Raw genomic sequence first — 12,158 nt, 5'->3', positions numbered from 1 at the left:
TGTCTCCCTTGGTCTTGTCCACTTCACAGATTTCTTTCCTGGAGACGTCAAACAGAGAAAGGGGCACGAGCTTCCCCATAGACCGTTACAGGATCTTTCTTCAGCACAGAACCTCACCCCCGCCCTCAGCTTGGCCTTGTATCCAAAATGCAGAGAGCCTGCCTAGTTCTTCTGGTTCATCCACTCTAGAGAGTAAACCTGTCCCCTGCCAGGAAGGAGGGGGGACCTCATTGCACAGCCTGGGTCCTCATATCTGCTCCTCCTCTTCAGCTCTCTTCACTCTCCAGCATCCGTGGGCTCAATGCTTCCAATTCCTGGTCCTGAGACACACTGCCCTTATTGCCACCCTCACTTCACCCTCGCTTACCTCTCACTTGGGGATCTAGATTACAGTTTTATTTTATTGGAAAGCAAATAAAACTCCAGCTGTTATTTTATTGATGTTCCTGGAGGGAAGAGAGGAAAATCCATGTTTTCCACCTACCGTGTTTAACCAGAAGGAAATCTTGCTTTCTTTTTAAACAAATTCATTATGATACTGACTTGTTTCTGTAATATCTATACACATATAGTTTGCTTTTATTAATAGTTAGTAAGTCAAAAGGACTAATTTCCAAAAATTAAAAATAAAAAATGATATTCATTGAATTTCAACTGATGAAAATATGCTGGAATTTTAAAACCCAGACATTATAATGTTTTGGAGGCTTAAAATCATTCTGTTTGTGGAAATGGAGATTTCTCAGACTCTGTATATACTCTAAATAACTTTTAAAATAATAAGACGGAATGTTCCATAATAGGGAATGTTTAGGGGCATTTACTTTAAGATTTTATCAATTTTTATAGAAGCAGGCCTATTAATAGATAGCAAATATGTATTTGTATGATAACAATTTATTTCTTTTTCCCTTAGGGCTGTCACATGGTGACTGAAGAGCTTCATTCCATAACCTTTGAGACACAGATCTGCCTCTATGGCCTGACCATAGATTTGGAGGTAGGTGTTTCAAGGAATATCTGCTATTTATTAATGATATTTTCAAGAATTGGTCAGCATTTGTAGATGAAAGCTGTCTTTTCTAGGTTTTAGTACATTCCTTATTCATTATTTTTGTTTTAATTTAGAAAATCAATCTGTCAAATATTCACTAATTAGTCAACATATACTATTCTGGTTAAATATAAATGATAAAGTCTGATGGGCATTATGAACTCAATATATATTGAATAATTTGTTGCCCAGGTTGTGTATTTGTCTGTTTGTTTTCTGGGATTTCTTGAGTCAAGGATACTCAGTGGAAAGCCTAAAGAAAAAGAATATCCTTGAACCATATCATGTAATGATACATTTTCAAAAATTTAACTTGTACATAAAAATCTCTCAGAAGGAAGGTTTTTCTAATGTAAGTGCAAAGACAAATGATGGGAACATTAACAGTACATTGCTTTGCTTGTCATAACAGTCACCATTGAACTCAAAGAAGGAATAAAGACACTTTGGGGATTAAATTGAGCATGATTGACTATAAGCTCCTTGAAGGCAGGACATCAGGCCTCATTTGTCCCTCCCTTACCAGTGCCCAGCACAATGCCCGGCACATAGTGGATGCTCAACATTGTTGAATAAATGAATGAATGAGTGTGCACGAATGAACAAACACAATTTCACACACCCTGAATATGGTCCTATTTGTGCGATGCATTGTTTTAGAGTTCTGCCTTTGCCCTTTTTTTTTTTTTGAGGAAGATTGGCCCTGCTCTAACATCTGTTGCCAATCTTCCTCTTTTTTTTTCTTTTTTCTCCCCAAAGCCCCAGTACACGGTTGTGTATCATAGTTGTAGAATTGTAGCTCTTCTACATGGGAAGCTGCCTCAGCGTTCCGAACCAGTGAACCCCAGGCCGCCAAAGCGGAGCGTGTGAACTTAACCACTACACCACCAGGCCGGCCCCTGCTCTTCTATCTGAATGAATGCAAACATGTTCACAAAAGCTTCCGTAGATTCCTTCCTCATCTCTTTTCCCTAAACTTCTGTTTCCATGAGCTATTGAGTGCCTCAACTGGGGATTTCCCTGTCTCCAGCAATCTAACCTCTGTTATTGGGAAGAGATTAACGTAAGTTGTCCCCAGACTGTCCTGCGACAGCCTGTTTATTCCATCAGGTTGAAACTGCATTACCAATAGTACCAAGTTGAGTTCTACAAAGGCCAGGCGGCTCTATCTCCTATAATGCTTTGAATTCCAAAATTGCTTACTCTCCATCTTCTACAATTAAAACTCCCATGTCTGGTACTGACATTAGTTAGAGGTTAGATCATAATTTGAATATATTGATCCATTCCAGAGATAAATTTAAAATTAGATTCTTTAATGTAACTTTCTAGGAGGACAGTTGCTAAATCAATACCAGTTCTAATTAGTTGCATTTTAGGGAATTTAGTGATATAAGAAAGTATAAATATTTACACAGTGTCAGGGAAGATATTGGAGAAGCTGACCGACTGACTGAGCACTCTGAAAGGATTCCTGTTTTTATAGCTTCTTTCCTCCTTGTACCTTGACTCATATATGCTCAGAAAGTTCCAGTGCCTTCGCAAGTTATTTTAGTGACAAGGGCAATGTAGATACCAGGATTGGAGGAGCAGGGTTGGCTTGAGATGGCCCTTTAGGGGAGAGGGTCAAGTGTAAAATCAATGTAAGCTGCGACTATCTGTAATAACTACGCTTTTTTTGTTTGTTTAAACCAGACCAGCTCGTTACCCGTGGTGATGATTTCCAATGTCAGCCAGTTACCTAATGCTTGGGCATCCATCATTTGGTACAATGTGTCAACCAACGATTCCCAGGTAGACCATCCATTCCTATTTCTCCTCCTTTAATTCTATTTGTTTTCTTGTCAACAAAACCCATCTGCATCAAAAGATATATATATTTCTAAATTATGGCATGTCTTTGTGGGTTGTTTTATTCCAGAACTCCAATATATTTAGCTATATGATTCCTCTCTCGTGTCATATTTAAAGTAATATGTTTTCACGTACTTGGACCCTGAGAGAGTTCTGGCTGAGCAAAAGTGACAGACAGCTATTTGTTACTTCTGAGGGTCTGGTCAGCTCCCAACTGTGTGCATCACAGAGAGTTCCAGGGCCATCCTGTGGCTTTGTTAACTGGGCTGTGGGGAGACTCCTTGCTCCAGAATTTGATGTCTGACTGCTGTGTTTACCTCCTCAACTACTCTGGCCACAACTCCACACAGGCTCTTCTACAAAGGGAGAGAATTGGTTTCCAAATAAGTGACTAGAATATTCATCAATCTTGCCTAACTACATTCTGACTGTACAAATTTTTGAGTTGATTATAGATTTAATCCAAAAAGATTATTGAGTTGATGACAGATTTAATACATTTGATTACAGAGTTAATCCATTCTAGGCTCCAATTGAGTTTTAATGCCATCTGGTGGTTATTTGAGACATTGATTGAAAATTGGCCTCAAGTTACAAAGCAAGCAGAGAATAGATGCTCTTCTTAAAAGACGACCAGGGAAGGGAGTGGCAAAAAAGATGCGTCAGCACTTCCCCTTGTTCCTCCTTACAAAACCTCAACGTTGTCCTGGAAACCACCAAGGTCTAGAGAAAATAGGTCAGTTGTAAATAACAATATTTCTTCTTAATTCAAAGCAAATGGAAGAATTCTTTTACCTGAGGTCCTAGCGATAAGAACAGAGACATAGTGAGTTAGCTCTAAGTTCTTTCCCTTTTATTTAATATACCTAATAAGGAAACAGCATGGAGAATGACTCAGCCCTACTCCTTCTCATCCTCCGGTGCCCTGGCATCTGAGAGAGATTAACTGCAGAGAGGAAGGCTTTGTGGGGCACGCTGTGCCTCACTTCCTCTCAGCCTGCAGTGAGAAGAACAGAACTCGCTAGAGAAGTCACCTGATCTTTACAGCCAAGAACAGCCAACACTCTTGAGAGTAAACGTCCTTCCCCATTAGGAGCTGCCATGTTCAGAGCTTTTCATCCCATTGCAGGATGGACGAGGGAAGATGGGCTACTTCTCTCTCCTCCAGCCTCAGAGCGCAGTGCTGTGCACTTAGCTCTCTTTGGCATCCTTCTTCTATAAGCAAGCCACCAAAGCTGTCACACTAACCATCCCAGATTCTGCTCTGCTACTGGATGAGGAATCTGGAGCTATAGATCCTATACAGCTCCTAAAACGTAGATGCACAGCCTACTTACAGAGTCCAGCATAACAACTAACTCTGACTTCTCTGCTTAATTCTATTCTGCTTCAAAACTTAACCTCCTAGACCTTGATTATATTCTATGCTTTTTGGGCATTTATCCAGACACAATTCTCAGGTTCAAGGAAAACTGTCTCTCTAGAAATTCTTTCTCTCCATTCCTCCCCTTCCTATCTCCCACTCCTTATTGGATGCTGTGTCTTCTTTTACTCCCACCTTCCGAAATCCTTTGAATTGGCTCCTTTTCTTGCTGCCCAGCTTCCTCCATGTTCGCCAAAGGCCTTCTCCCCGTGCTGTTCTAGATTCTCATTGCTTCCCCTCCTGCTCTTCTTTGAACATCTTCCTTGGCTTTCACACCTTCTGCTTTCCAGTAATCTGAGACAAAGGCTTCTGTTCCACTATTGTTGACCCAGTTTCTGGTACAAACAATCTTGTTTGTGGTTGATCATACAGAAGATTCTCTTGTCTAGAGAAAAATAAGAAAAGACTACTATACTATCCATGAAACAGGAGTCCCAGGTTAATTGTGAATTCATGTGGTAGGATCACTTCCTTAGCCGGGGACTTAACTGTTTTTGTGCTCTGGGATGCTTTGTCTGGTCAAGGTATGACTTGTACCAACCCATGATAAACCAATTAAATAACGTTATAAGTTTTTTTTAAGATTAATATTATTCAGAAAAGAGTATCTGTCCAATTATTTGTTGGACAGTGTTAAACACTTGTACAAGTTGACTGATAGTCCATCGTCCAGGGAAAGTTAAAGAGACGCCCAATGATTCTTTTAAGGATAAGATGGAGCCGTATATTATATTAGACTCAAGGAACAAAGAACTCTTTAGGAAAAGACAAAATCGGTCTTAATTAAAAAACACAACAGAGCTGAGACAATATTCTGTATTGTTAATTTAGGTTGGTCTAAAGAGTTTAAATCAGGAATCCTATATATTGAATTACAGTGTGTTCAATGTGAGTAATAAATATAATCATCATTACAACTCTATTTCAGAACTTGGTTTTCTTTAATAATCCTCCATCTGCGACTTTGAGTCAACTCCTGGAAGTGATGAGCTGGCAGTTTTCATCATATGTTGGTCGTGGCCTTAACTCAGATCAACTCAATATGCTGGCAGAGAAGCTTACAGGTGAGAGCTGGTAGATATGGAGGACTTTGCCCCTGTTTTTGCTACTCAAGTGTTTTAAAGAACCAGGGTTATATTACTACTATTAATAATAATAATGATTGTCACAATTTATTGAGCGCCTACTATATTGCTGGGCACAGAGCTAAATGCTATATTATCTTTCTCACAAAAGTTCTGTAAGGCAGAATCATGAGGATAATTCAGTATTCTATTCATTTTATAGATGAAGATACTCAAGTTCAGAGGTTAAGTGACTTGCGACAGCTACATGGCTAGTGCGTAGCAGAGCCAAGATGCAGGCCAGGCCTGTCCAGTTCTAAAGCCCCTTCCTTTCCATTCCACATTCCAGCTCCAGAGTGTTCTTGTGCCATTTCCACCAAATGTAATGTGAAACCTTAATGGTGCTTTGATCTTTCATATTAATATCACAAGGGTCATTAACCAACTGTAAAATAGCTGATTCCAGGACCAGGAAATTTAAGAGAAATTATAAACCACCCAAGCAATACTTAATCCTTCACATCAAGAAAAATTTCAGTTTTGACTGATATTTCTAAAGTTTGCAAAATAGAGCCATTGATACTCCACATAGTGACTATGGTGTAAGCTTTTCCTAAAAGAATTGACAGGGCCGGCCCTGTGGCTTGGTGGTTAAGTGCGCGCGCTGCGATGCTGGTGGCCCGGGTTCGGATCCCGGGTGCGCATCGAGGCACCGCTTCTCCGTTCATCCTGAGGCCGAGTCCCACATACAGCAACTAGAAGGATGTGCAGCTACGACACACAACTATCCACTGGGGCTTTGGGGGGAAAAATAAAATAAATAAAATCTTAAAAGAAAAAAAAAAAAAATAAAAAAAAAAATAAAAGAATTGACAAAAGATATCTACATTTTGACAAGTCTGGGGTGAACACAATTCACACCAAAAAACAAGAGTTAAAATTGGATTTGTTTACGTTTCTAGTTAAAGTGGGGCCACAGATGCATTTGAGCAGAGTAGTGGAATCGTGTGTGATTTGGTTAAGTCTGACTTACAAGTGATGCTGGGTTGCCACTTGTATCTACTATCTTCTGATCAATAGGTATTTAAATAAATCAGGTCTTTGGGGAATATTACCAAATTTACTTAATGTAAATATCCTTTCTGATCCTTATTTAATTCATGAACCACAATAGTAGGCATTCAATAAATATTTGTTAATGAGTGAATAAAGCTTTTAAATGTGTAGTATAGATGGCAGCTATATCCTTTCAGATCTTTATCAAATTATTCTTATCAGTATAATTTCCTTAAAAATTTAGATAGAAACTCTTGTATCTTTTCACTGCCCTGGATCAAAACAGTCAATGGCTCCTTATTGCCTAATGGATCTCTAGTCCATTCTTTCATGGTAATAGTCAAGAATTCTGGTAATCTGGCTACATCTAACAAATTTATTTTATAATGTTTATTCACCAACATTAGGCTGCTCTTACTGTCTCCTGTATAAGCCATGTTCATGTCCACTATGCCTCGTCCTACATTATTGTTGCTACTGGAGTGACCTCTTCTTTCTCCTCTGACAATTTATATCCTATCCACTCACAGCAGCCTGGTCCTTGACACTCACCCCCTTTCTAAAGTTTTCATTGCCTCCTCCATCGAAAAGAATTCTTTGGGCCGGCCTGTTGGTGTAGTGGTTAAGTTCGAGAGCTCTGCTTCAGTGTCCCGAGATCCACAGGTTCGGATCCTGGGTGTGGACCTATGCACCGCTCATCAAGCTATGCTGTGGCAGGCATCCCACATATAAAGTAGAGGAAGATGGGCATGGATTTTAGCCCAGGGCCAATCTGCCTCAGCAAAAAGAGGAGGATTGGCAACAGATGTTAGCTCAGGGCTAATATTCCTCACCAAAAAAAAAAGAATTCTTTCCTGGATAATAAATTTTATGATATGTTAAATTTTTACTGTTCCTAGCATTAAGTACACTGTAGACCCATAACAGGTGCTTAAGAAATGCTTGAAAAAAGGGGAGGAATCTAAAATGAGCACCAAATTGAAGAGTCTAATTGTTTAATAAAAATCTCATTCTTTTCTTTCATTTTAGTCCAATCTAGCTACAGTGATGGTCATCTCACCTGGGCCAAGTTCTGCAAGGTACAAACAGGGAAGGGGGAACATCATTTAGATAATTTTTTTAGTTTTGTTGTAATAGTGCTTCTTTTTAAGCCTCCATATCATCATCTGGGATGTTGAGGATTTCCTGGATAAGGTTATTTTAAAAAGAAACTCAAAAAGTGTTGTCTCATTTAAAGGAGGTATTTCATTGAAAAAAGGAACCTGAATTATTATATCAACATTGCTATTGAAATCATCATCGTCCTGAAATGTTTGTTTACTCCAACAGGAACACTTACCTGGTAAATCATTTACCTTCTGGACATGGCTTGAAGCAATATTGGATCTGATTAAGAAACACATTCTTCCTCTTTGGATTGACGGGTGAGTTACAGGCTGTATTTTCCACATAAGTTCTTTAGGTTCTTTTTTTTATGCTGTTGAATTTTTTCTTTGTTTTTCTTTTCTTTTCCTTTTAAGCATGTTTAATGTCATGGGGGGTGGAAACAGTTGCAGTTTCTTACACTCTTCATAGAGTATTGATATTTAATCTGTATATGAGTATTTCAGGTACCATTGACATTTGATTATACTCAAAACAAAATTTAGGTCTGTTATTTGTGAATTAAATACATGCAAATGCAACAAATTACAGTCTTTGATCAGATAAAACTATGCATTGTTCTATTTTTAGGTATGTCATGGGCTTTGTTAGCAAAGAGAAGGAACGACTCTTGCTAAAGGATAAAATGCCTGGAACTTTTTTGTTAAGATTCAGTGAAAGCCACCTTGGAGGAATAACTTTCACCTGGGTGGACCATTCTGAAAATGGTACATGCTCACTCTTGTTTGTTCATGTAAAACTAGTATTGAGTTTGGTTATTGGTATTTCAGTGTTCAGAAGTGTATAGCGTGTGGTTCTGTTTCTCATGCATTCAGTGGGTTTGAACCTTAGTTGTTACAGTTGTCCCAGAAGAAGTTACCATGAGTTTCTCACAGCCCGTGTGGGCATCCTCTATCACATGGCAATCTGGATGGTCCAGACTGCAGAGAAGTGCTGGCATAGTTTTAGAACCAGTGACATAAATAATGTGGGCAGAAAGAATGGCCACAGATAATGCCTGCTGGAACCTGAATATTCCCCCTGCTTTCTCTTTCTCCAGGAGAAGTGAGATTCCACTCTGTAGAACCCTACAATAAAGGCCGCTTGTCTGCGCTGCCATTCGCTGACATCCTTCGAGACTACAAGGTTATTATGGCTGAAAACATTCCTGAAAACCCTCTGAAGTACCTATATCCTGACATTCCCAAAGACAAAGCCTTCGGTAAACACTACAGCTCCCAGCCATGCGAAGGTTAGGTGCTTTCTGTTGGCTTTTTTTCTTAAGATTTTGGAAAACAACCTCATATTGGAGTAAAGTAAATGAAGTTCCTCTTTTTATGTTGACTTTGATCGTTATAAGAGCTAAGGGGTATGTGGAGGTCAAAGCCTTAGAAATGAAGTGGTGTGTCAGCAGTTCCTGAAAAGGGACGGCTGGGGCTCTCAACTCCAGCAGAGTCGTTAGTAATCAGTGGCTGTAATCAGACTTCACTATGGCCACGGAGGCCTTCCACAGCCACTTGTAGAGTTTCAGTTTTCTCCTTCCTAAAATGGGAGTGGTTCTGACTTCACTTCTGTAACTGGGGGAGAGGAAAAGAAAGAGGAGGTAATGATTAGAAAGCTGTTAAAAGTTAGGCAAGTCTGTTTTTTGCAAAAGAAGCCCAGGGTTTATAAGCTGTATATTTTTTACCTTACTGTAGTCTCACAACTCAGAGAGTATTATACATTTGCCAGAGAGGGGACAAAGGGGTCTGTACAACACCCCCCACCTCCTAGCCTACCAATAACAAGTCTTGACATGCCTGCCTTCCCTGGTTGTATCCTAAGGGCCTAACGTGATGCCTGGCCGAAATAGGCATTCAACAAATATCTGTTGAATACATGAAAGAACATTCATGAAATTAGCTAAATAATTGTAATATAAGTTCCCCATTCTATTTATTTAATGAAAGTATATACAATCCATTAAAATGTTCATCTATAGCAACTAAATCTATGAGCCCCACCTTGTGGAATGTCCTACAGTTGTCACTCAAAAAAGGTGACCTACTTCACCCCCCTTTGAAACAAACAAAAAAATAAAAGAAAACAACAACAAAAAAGGTGGCTTTTAAGTGTCTCTACAGCTGATCGACTGAAATAACAAATGTCAATGCAACAAATTACAAGCTAAAAAATTACACTTGGTCCAAATTACAATTGGACCAAGCACAAGTTCAACACCATATACCAGAGAAATTTGGGGACTGTTTCCAGGGTGAGGTTTGCACATTACTGATACTACAGTACAGTAGTACTTTTAGTAACACTGATGTCTGTGCTTAAAAAACATATGTAATTAAAGATTATCATTGGTGTTAGTTTTAATGAAAAGAACTGACTTACTATAAATCCCCCAATACATGAATAAATCAGTCCTTATAATTAAACTTAAACATAACATAGAAGGCAGGTAATATAGTTGATTCCCAATTTTTCTCATGCATTTTACAGACATTAATATGTAAAGTCAGATTAGGCCTACCAAGAGATTTATTTTTCTCTTCTTGCATATTTTATGCTCATCTAAAATACTGTTTCATCTATTCAACTAAAAATTTTTGTGAATCACTAAACAATTGTATTTTCTCTCTTCTTTTTAGCATTACTTATATTTTTCTAAACTTTTTTCTAATTTTGTCAGTAATATGGATAACATTTTTCCCCAACATCGTGCCTTTCTTTTCTAGTTTCAAGACCAACAGAAAGAGGAGACAAAGGTTATGTTCCTTCTGTTTTTATCCCCGTCTCAACAATGTAAGTAATCTTAGTCACGTGTAAAATATTTATTATTGAATTTATCAAAAAAAAAAAGCTCTCCTATAGAAAACTTAAGGGTATTGCAGAGTATATATAACTGAGAATAAAGCATTTTAATGCTCAATGCCCCATTTCCTTTAATATATAAAGCTAGTCTTCAGGACGCACCCCAGTCTGTCATGACTGGAATAATAAAGTGGCCCTTTCATATGCCATATATTCCAGAGTAGGCTGAACGCTCTGATGGCAAATGATAAATTAGGCATCTCAGTGTCACAAACAGATGAAGCCCTAGAAATGAGTTCCTGACACAGTAAGTCACCATGAACTATTAATTTTTAATCTTTTTCAATACTTACCTTGTTATTTCTTTAAGCCGAAGTGATTCAACTGAGCCACAGTCTCCATCAGACCTTCTTCCCATGTCTCCAAGCGTATATGCAGTGCTGAGAGAAAACCTGAGCCCCACGACGATCGAAACTGCGGTATGTTCCCGTTCTTCTCCACTGCTGGTCAAGGGCGTTTCTAAGGAAGCCAAGGTGGTGTGTGATTCTGCCCGGGCAGTGAGAAAACACATTTGTTGGAACAAATTCATGAACAGAACACAAGGGGTATCTGTATGGTCCTGTGTGATGCTGATACTAGGGGCATTGAAAACAGACACCTTCGCTTACTTGAACTGCTTTAAGTTCTTTCCATCGAAAGCCACCCAAGGGCAAAATATTCCTGTACCCCACTCAACACTCTCTGTCCCTACTTCCACCATTGGCCCCACCACTCTCCCCACTTTAGCAGACAACACGTATTGGTCAATATTTATAAGCTTAGTTTAATATTTATTTTAGCAGTTCAAGCACTACAAATTCCAGTTTTTCTTGATTAATTGTTACTTGCATTATCCCTGAAGCCTCTTCAAGTGGTATATGAATAACAATAATAATACTCTTCAGGGAATTGAGTTATAATTTTAAATGCAATAACGTGATTTAGGATGCATCCTGTTATTATTCCTCAATACCATTAAGTGGTTCAAACCCCTAATTTACATGAGGATAAACATATGTCAGAATACTAGTATCTTGGAGGGACCCCGAGCCCCAAGAGATTTCTATTTGGCTAAAATCAAGTGGTTTTCAGTCCTTCTCTCGAAGATTTCCAGGGATGGAATATCCATACTCCTCTTTGACAGCTTATTCCAATGTTAGTTGTCCTTAAATCATTTCGTTATAGGAGAACTTTTGCTACATTTTGCACCCATTTCCTCATTACATTTTTGGTGGGATGAATAAGCCTTCTTAAAACAGTTTTCATCTACTTAAAAGGTGCCTTTTATTTTAGACTGATCAATCCCAATTACTTTTGTGAATACTTAACTAGTGGAAAGATTATGGAGTATTTAGTAGACAAGAGGATGTTTACCTAAGAAATAGTGATTTATTTGCAAAACAATAGTTTCCTCAAAGGTCATTTTCATTTTTCATTTTTAGATGAAGTCTCCATATTCTGCTGAATAATGGGATAAACTCTTGACACTCAAAAAAAGGAAGCAAATGAAAAAATTTAAGGACTGATCTTTGTCAACAATCACATTTTATTTCTTCAGCTTTGTATATACCGGTTTCCAGGAAATGGTTGAAGTCTGAAGCTCTCCTCTCACTGGCATGACACCCCCAATTGGGAGTGTTGTGACTGAAATGTTAAAACCAAAGCTTCAGATAAACTTGCAAGATAAGACACTTTAAGAAACCAGTGTTAATATACTATTAAC

General features: G+C 38.5%; 1 protein-coding gene across 2 annotated transcripts in view; it reads left to right on the top strand.

Annotated features, from left to right (window-relative positions):
- The window catches only part of STAT4 (signal transducer and activator of transcription 4), a 93,934-nt gene extending 81,776 nt beyond the window's left edge, over window positions 1-12,158 (top strand). For both annotated transcript variants that reach the window (XM_087435509.1, XM_004426742.2), the window contains 10 exons: window positions 917-1,000; window positions 2,750-2,848; window positions 5,260-5,395; window positions 7,481-7,530; window positions 7,781-7,875; window positions 8,186-8,322; window positions 8,655-8,846; window positions 10,321-10,387; window positions 10,767-10,875; window positions 11,878-12,158. In XM_087435509.1, coding sequence (XP_087291635.1) covers window positions 917-1,000; window positions 2,750-2,848; window positions 5,260-5,395; window positions 7,481-7,530; window positions 7,781-7,875; window positions 8,186-8,322; window positions 8,655-8,846; window positions 10,321-10,387; window positions 10,767-10,875; window positions 11,878-11,904 — 996 coding nt within the window. In that variant the 3' untranslated portion in view covers window positions 11,905-12,158. The remainder of the gene's footprint in view (window positions 1-916; window positions 1,001-2,749; window positions 2,849-5,259; window positions 5,396-7,480; window positions 7,531-7,780; window positions 7,876-8,185; window positions 8,323-8,654; window positions 8,847-10,320; window positions 10,388-10,766; window positions 10,876-11,877) is intronic.

This window comes from Ceratotherium simum, chromosome 9 (assembly GCF_057802395.1).
Source record: "Ceratotherium simum simum isolate JZ-2026a chromosome 9, ASM5780239v1, whole genome shotgun sequence".
Lineage (NCBI taxonomy): Eukaryota > Metazoa > Chordata > Mammalia > Perissodactyla > Rhinocerotidae > Ceratotherium > Ceratotherium simum.
Note: the sequence above shows the minus strand (reverse complement) of the source record. Positions and strands in the feature narration are given on the sequence as shown.